The sequence below is a fragment of the Erithacus rubecula genome (assembly GCF_903797595.1).
Source record: "Erithacus rubecula genome assembly, chromosome: 14".
Classification (NCBI taxonomy): domain Eukaryota; kingdom Metazoa; phylum Chordata; class Aves; order Passeriformes; family Muscicapidae; genus Erithacus; species Erithacus rubecula.
In genome coordinates, this window is record NC_136666.1 from 8260737 (window position 1) to 8268467 (window position 7731).

The 7731-nt window shown below is 45.4% G+C and overlaps 1 protein-coding gene across 3 annotated transcripts in view; it reads left to right on the top strand.

The window, feature by feature from the left end:
- The window catches only part of AKAP13 (A-kinase anchoring protein 13), a 207430-nt gene extending 201527 nt beyond the window's left edge, over window positions 1-5903 (top strand). For all 3 annotated transcript variants that reach the window (XM_079318214.1, XM_079318215.1, XM_079318216.1), the window contains one exon: window positions 378-5903. In XM_079318214.1, the coding sequence (XP_079174340.1) occupies window positions 378-427 (50 nt within the window). In that variant the 3' untranslated portion in view covers window positions 428-5903. The remainder of the gene's footprint in view (window positions 1-377) is intronic.
- The last annotated feature ends 1828 nt before the right edge of the window (window positions 5904-7731 follow it).

Below are 7731 nucleotides of genomic sequence, written 5' to 3' on the forward strand. Positions count from 1 at the left end.
GGCCTCTCCCTTCCCCTCAAGCTATTTTGTCTCTTGATCTGAAACAAAAGCATGGAGGGTTTTTTTTGTCTGGTAGCTGTGCATCCCCTTAGGACTCAGAGCTGCAGCTCAAACCTCTGACCCACATGAAATTTGATCACAATGGCCTCAGATGACCAGTTTCATTCATGCTAGCTCACTGATGTTTTCCAGCTTGTGCACAGGCAATCTCACCCATTACAAGGTGTAATTTCATGGTAGCTCATCAGGGAACTGAACATCTTTTAAGGGGCCCAGTGGATTTGGCAGACAGTGGGGTTTCTGCCACAGCCCCACTCTGCCTGCTGTGTCCCAGTGTTCCCATAGTGATTCCCACATGATGTTTTTTGGTGCTACAGATTCTCACTCGTCAGAAGCACCTCCAGAGGGTGAGGAGATCTTCTGCTGAGCACAGACTGTTCCAGTGGTCACTGGTGGCATTGGCACCGTGGACATCTCCCTGCCTGTGACACAGCACGTGGCTGGTGCCGGCGCTGGACGAGCATCTGGAGGTTTTAAATAAAACATGTTCTGAACTCTGCTAAGTGGTGGATAAGGGCCTCTCTCCTGTGGTTTTAGGTGAATTCTCCCTGCAGAGGCTGTGCCTGCACAGCACACAGAACCATCTCCCTGTGCAAACCTGGGGTCAGACGGATTGGGGTAGATGTTGTCTGTCTCTTCTTACTGCTAAAGGATGAGAGAACATAGCCTTAAGGGGTCTGTGCCTTCAAATTCCCCTTTTCTGGGGAAAAGAACCAAAACCAAGCATTTAGCAAAAGATTAGGACTCTACAAATGGTGCGTACACACTGGCATATATAGATATACTGTATATATACATATATGTATCTATGTATCCACTGGGATATGCTTACAGTCCCTGCAGCCCAAGTCCACCCGTGGGGATAGATGATACCTGACAACTTTCAGGGAGTGTGTAGATATTAAATATCTTGCCCTTACTGCTCTGGCTGTAACACAGTGACCTGCCCGCCCCTTTCCTGCTCATGGGATAGGGGCTGTTTGGTTTCAGAAGGGTCCCTTACACCAGGAAACATTCAGAAGCAACAAGTCAGAGGATAAAAAATTTAAAATCATTCTGAACGATTTCTGTGGGGCAGAGGAATCAAATGTCAAACTGTTTCTAGAGTCGAGCAGAACATTATGGGGTGTATTTAAAATGGTGCAGAAAAGAGAATTTTGGTAGGCTGGTAAGGCAATCCCAGGGAGCCAGAACAGACTGTTCAAATGGAAACAAGAGTAAGCAGCATTTTTTTACACAATCTCATTGAGCTCCAGCTCGTTCCCTCCCATCCCGGAAGTAAAGATTATGTTCTTGCTGGAATAGAGTTCTCAGTTGCATTTGACATCTCCATACAAGCCTAACAACTGAGTGGGGGGTGGCTAAAAATCTGCTTTTAGGGATCTTTGTTCTGTTCTTTGTGTTTTTCTTAGCCTGCTTTTTGTGCTACCTTTGGACTTCTGTTTCTCTGGATTTTCTCACTTGCCCTGCTCGTTTCTGAGGCAGAGTGAGAGCAGCAGTGTCTGAGCAGGTCAGTGAGACATTGCAGGGCAGCAGGACAGGCTCCAAGGACATGGCTCCTGTCCCTGTGGCTGTGCAGTTCTGGGCACTTAGGAACCATTTTTGGGGAGAAGAAGGTTGTGATGGGACAGGAATGGAGTCCAGTGTGGTGTGTCCCCATGGCTCTGGGGTGAGGTGTCCGTGCAGAACAGAAGGTCCAAGGGCAGCTTTTGCTGTGCCAGATGTGGGATGTCTGTAGAGTTGTGGAATACAGGGATGTGTTCACGGGGGGAGGAGAAATGCAACAAGACACACATTTCTCAAAAATCACCTTTATTCCAAACCCTGTCAGGAGAATTACCCAAGTGGATTTGTAAATGGTTACCAGCTTCAAAATAGGTCAAGGTTTTGCTCAAGAGTTTGAAGCTGTCAGGTGCATTTCCTTTCCTACCAGATTTTTCTTTGAAATAACAAATAATTTCTCTTCTTGTGCTATTGTTTGATTTCAGTTTGCTCTCAGGCTTGTCATGAGCTGGTGACCTGTAGCAGTTTTCAGAGTTAGTGCTGATGAGTATCAGCAGCATTGATGGTGAGGTGGATGCTTGGGCTGGGCTGTCTTGGAGCAGGAACACTGCTTGCTTTGGAAGCTCTCTACACTAGTAAAACTCAGAAGAAAAAGAGGAAAAAAAATGAAAGGAAAAAGGGTTGAGATTTATTTTTATTTTGTTTTTTTTTTAATATTATTTGGTGCTTATTCTTAATTGCAAGCAGGGCTTGCAAAAATATTTATCTTTCATTTTATCTGAAAGAGTTTTTAAAAAAAGTTTACTTGGTTTTATTTTTTTATTTCTTTTTAATTTTGCTTTTGTTTGGGGAATCGTTTGAGACTTTTTTTCTCTTCCCCCCCCCCTTTATTTTTTTTGTTTGTTTATTTGTTTTGTTTTTTTACCAAAAGATTGGTAAACCAAATGTTCTCATCTCCCTGCTTCCTACAAACCATGGGGTTGGGCAGTGCTGCTTTGCACTCATTCTGTACCCAAAGTCACACAATTTCAGCTGAGAGCTTTCTTCAAGGCAGAGCATCTTCAGCCAAAAAAAGTCTGGAAAAAAGACACAGTGGCTTCAGACAAGGCTCCTCCTCTCAATCAGTTTCCTTGTTTAAACATTTTGATTAGGTTTTCTCATTCCTTTTGGAGGCAATGGAAGAAGCAAATCATGGAGTGCCTTGCAGTGATGTGAGGGTCTGGTTGCCCTCCTGGACCCAAGAGGAGCTGTAGGAGGCACTTGCTGGTGTTACCTTTTTCATAAGAAAACCACCAACTTCAGAAATGAACTTTTGCCAAGCTGAAATTTTTGGAACCCAAAGCAGCTCATTCAAAGTGGCTCATTCACTGTTGTGTGAACAGGCATCAGGGCACTGGTATGTCTGAGTTTCCCTCAGTCTGGAGCAGCCTTTGTCACTATGACATTTTCAATTTATCCCACTGTCTTTTCCCCAGTCCCAGCACATGCTATATTCACAACACAGCCATGTCCCATGGCTCTGAGAAGGGCACCAAAAGGCAGATGAGTGACCCAGGGCAGCAGGATCGAGTCTGCCTGGATTCACATCTGTCCTGATCTGTGCAAATCAAAAAGAGCATTCAGTGCCTGAAGTGCTAATACTGTTGGCTAAGTGATCTCCCAAGGCCCCTGTGGTTCCTTGACAGAAACCACAGGTGTGAGTGAGAAATACACTGACCAGAAATCCTGTGTATCAAAGCTCTTTGTGTCTTAAATTCTGGTGGACAGACCTTTGTCCCTGGAGGATGTCTGTTACTGTATGATTCACTTTTTTGGAATGAAGCCTTTCCTCCCACGCTGCTTCCTCCTCCTTTCACCTTTAGGAAGGTAAGGGCTTGTTTTTATCTCTTTAGCCTTTTATTTTTCCCATCTCAGGTTTTCTTTGGAAAGGCTTGGCATAGGTTCCCAGAGTCAGATTCCTGCTCTGATCCCTGAAGGTTGTCTAGTGTTGTCTGCTAGAGTATGGTCCCAGCTTGACAGCACCAAAACTCTTCCTCTTCCTGGCCTTAAAATTGCATTTGCTCCAGTTCCATGCCTGGAATCCATCCTGCAGTTGATTAAAGCATGTTTTTTCTTCAGCCCAGCCTGTTCCCAGAGCCAGTCTCTTGATCCCATTTGGAGCTCCCAAACCCCCTTATTTGCATTGAGTTCCTGGGACTCAGAGTAGGTTCAAAAACATCTGTTTGAAGCCCATGTTGTTGGAGGAGAAGATGATCCTGGGGGCTCTTGGAGCTGTTTGTGCTGGTGTTTCATGGAGGGCAGAAATCAAATTTGATTTTCTTGGGCTTTTCCTGGCCTAGTCTTTGCCACTGCCCAACAGGAAGGGTTTCAGTGTCGGGAAGGTGAAAGTGTGGGCTCAGACAAGTACAGAAGTGGCCAGTATTAGCTGGGGGTGCCAGAATACCCAGCAGCAGAGAGTAGCTGTAGTGAAGGGTGGGAGACTCAATGAGGTTGTGTGGGCTTGGCCTTAGATGATTTTAAATGAAGTGATCATCTCAACACGTAACTTGATGTCAGTTTGATGCCATAAAGCACTTTAAAAGGAACTGGTCTTGCCCTTTCAATTACAGTTATTTGGAGACAATCAGTTTTGCAATTGCTTCCCCCTCTGTATCCCCAGCAAAATCACAGCTTCAAGTAGGCGTGTTCCTGGTTTGGTTTGGCTTTTCCCTGAGAGGGGAGGAAGGGCCAAGCTTTTTGTATTATTTTTAGACCAGAGTGGGTGTGAATCTGACTACAATCCCACTGCAGATAGGTTAAGTGGCAGGACAAGAGAGCTGGCTTCTCTTGGCTCAGGTACATCCTCCAGGAGAGCCCATGTCAGCTTCACCATCACCTTTCTCACAGCAGGTAGAGAAGCAGCCCCAACAGTGGTTTTCCCTCCATCTCCTTTTCCTTGGAGAAACTCAGAGTGAAGGAGATGTGAGGGGATGCATCCAACTAAGTGAGGCCCTTTCCATGCACCAAGGTATTTACTGTCCAGGCCACTGGGACACCTCCCAGGTGCCTTCCCCAGGACAGGAGCTATCATCCCCACCGAGGGTGGATTCTTCCCTCTGGAGGCATGACAGTGCTGGGCAGCACAGTAATTCCATCAGCTTGTGTGGATTTGCATCCAGAAAGTCTCATCACCTTTGCACCTTCTGTGAGTCACCAGCATAACTCACAGCTGTTGCTGAAACACCCAGTTCCAGTCCTTCCACATGCCACCTAGTCAGAAGAGGTTCTTCAGGTGCCAAATCCCAAGGTAGCTGTCTAGGGTATCTATGGCATGGGGCAAGGGAGGACTGGGCAGGGGACACAGGAAAGTATCTGCTAAAATCCCACAAAACATTCCTTGTTAACCAGAACTCTGGAAATTATTCTGCCTGCTGGCCAGGTTTGGGAATTTATCATGATTTAGGGCACCCTTTAAAACAAAAAACCTCCCCTGCTGCTCATAACTCTTGCTTCATTTGTCAGAAGGGGCAGCAATCTACAATTCTTCATTGGTGATACAGCTAATTTTTAAATATAGGTGAACTGAACTGGCCAAATCTCCTACACCTTGTGCTCTTCAGTCGTGACAAGTGTAATGCCAGCTCCCTTCCCACCTGCCTTTCCAGGGCTCTGTGCCCTTTCCTTCCACATGCATTTCACTGACACTGATGCTTTGCCCAAATGTAATTCAGCTTCCACTGCTCGGGGGGAGGGGGGAACAGGATAACATTCACTGCTTTGCATACAGCTATGAGCTTTGTATGTATTTAAGCTGTCTGTAGGTATCCATCTTTTCCATGCTCTAAAGTAATACTTCTATTTTCTTTATCAATATTAAACACTGACTCAAAAAAAAAAAAAAAAAGGAATAAAAATCTATGTCCGGTTCAGTTCGCCTATGGTTAAAGTTTAGCCTGGTGTTTATTTTGTACTAATATGGAATGCACTTGAGTAATTCCCAGAACATTGAGGTGTATTATAATAACCTGATATACCTCTGCTTTTGGTTTGTTTCATATTAAAAAAAAAAAAAAAAAAAAGGAGAAAAAAAAAAGCTTTGCATTTTCATGTTGAACCCATAAAGAAAAAAGTTGGGAAAAAAAGATTTTTAAAGAAGAGGGTAAAACCTAATTGCTGTATGTTAATTTGTAATTATGTAAAAAGTGAGCAGGTTATTGACTGTAAAATTCTTCAGGTTTTCTGTAACTTGCCAGAAACCATTAGGTTTTGTAACAAGCTTTTATTTATCTTCCTTTTTAGTTATCAGTATCAACCTCTTGTAAAGTCATTCTTCCTCTAAATAAATTTGATTTTAAGTCTGAGTTTTCTGCCTGGTTTTTTCCCACACCTTTGGTATTTTTGCCGATGATTTTTTTGCACCAAGGCTGAAGAGCCTGTAATAAAATGTTTGCATTACCTTTAACAACTTCATTCCAGTTTGAACCCACTGGACTCTTTATTTTCCTCCTCTTGACAAGATTTGCATTTCACTGAAGGACAGATGGCCATGTGATATTCCTTGGGTTTTTCTCCCCTTCACACACAGGGCTTTTCATCCTTGTACAAGAAGGGGAATTGTCACAGCTGTTCTCTCTGCCTCTTCAGCCCTGTGATGAGAATAATGGGAGTCTGGGGACTGCACGTGCTGGCTGATGGCACAGAGTTCCTGTAAGCCCCTAACACAGCTCTGTGTGTTTGACAAGTCCTAGACACAGAGGGTTTTGGCTGCTTTGGCTTAGGGAACCAGAGATGCTGCAGGACAGGTCTATGATACTGTGTGGCTTAGCTGTTCCTGCAAGAAGAGACCCATGAGAAATGCTGTACCCCATCCAGGTCTCCCCTGAGGAGGCAATGTAAGGAAGAAAAGTTTTCCCTGAGGCACTAGAACAGGTTGTCCAAAGAAGCTGTGGGTGCCCCATCCCTAGAAGTGTTCAAGACCAGGCTTGGAAGGGGCTATGAGCAACCTGGTCTAGTGGAAAATTCCTTGCCTGTGGCAGGGATGGTGGAAAAAGGATCTTTAAGGTCCCTTCCAACCCAAACTATTCTGTGATTCCATGATAAGGTACATGGTGTTCCAGTGCCTGCAGGCATCAGTCCAGGCAGGAGAGGGTGCCAGAAGTACAGAGCCATGATGATGAGAAGTCAGGGAGGAACACATGGCTGGGGTTTCCCCACAAACATTTTCTGCTGCATCATAGAAGCGATCACTGCTAGGCCTGCACGGGATTCCAACATCTTCTCCCCAGGAAGGAAAAGCAGGAGACCTGCACCCTTCACCCTGTGTATTGATTCTGAGGCAGAGGAATTGCTTCATTTCCATTTTTTACTCCACTTACCTTCAGAGGTACAATTGGGAAGGAGAAAGGATTGCTTGAGGAGAATCAGATATGTATTCATAGAATCAGAATATCCTCAGTTGGGTGAGACCCACAAAGAGCATTGAGTCCAGCTCTGACCTGGCACAAGCATCAAGTATTGATCAAAGCTTTGTGCTGTCAGCTGCTTGGGGGCTGTGTTGTTCCTCACCAGGCATCAGGGAACAGCAGCCCCTGTTAGGCAGCAGTGCACTCAGTGCCTGGGACTTTTCCCCTGCTCCCAGCTGTGCTGCACGTGCTGTCCTGACAGCCTGAGTCATGTCAATGTACCTGAACCCACACCCTGTCACGCAGCACTTGCTCCAAGACAGTCAACCCCTGGGTGTGAGACAGGAGATGAAAGAGTTGGTTTATCTCCACAGCTGCTCAGTAGTCCTGGTTTTATTTGCATTCCCAGGCATCCCAGTCACCTATTTACTGAAGTTGAATAAAAGCCTTCACCCATACTGGGTATGGCTTTTGAAAAGCATGTTTTCCTATGGGCCCTCTTGGCTCAGCAACCTGGATGCCTGACAAAAGCACCCCTTGGGGCACCCCCAGCCTCTGCATTGCTGCAGTAAAACAACAGCTGCTGGGAATGAGAGATGCAGCTCTGACAAAACAGGCATTGGTCACGGGAGATGGGACAGCACATTTACTGATGACAAACCACATGGAGAAAATCAAATCCTTTCTGAATCAATCTCCTGCCAGGAAAAGGCTGGGTTGCAGAACAAACCAGGCACCCTGAACTTCTCTGGTCCTGCACCATGCACTCCAAACCCCCCATTTCCAT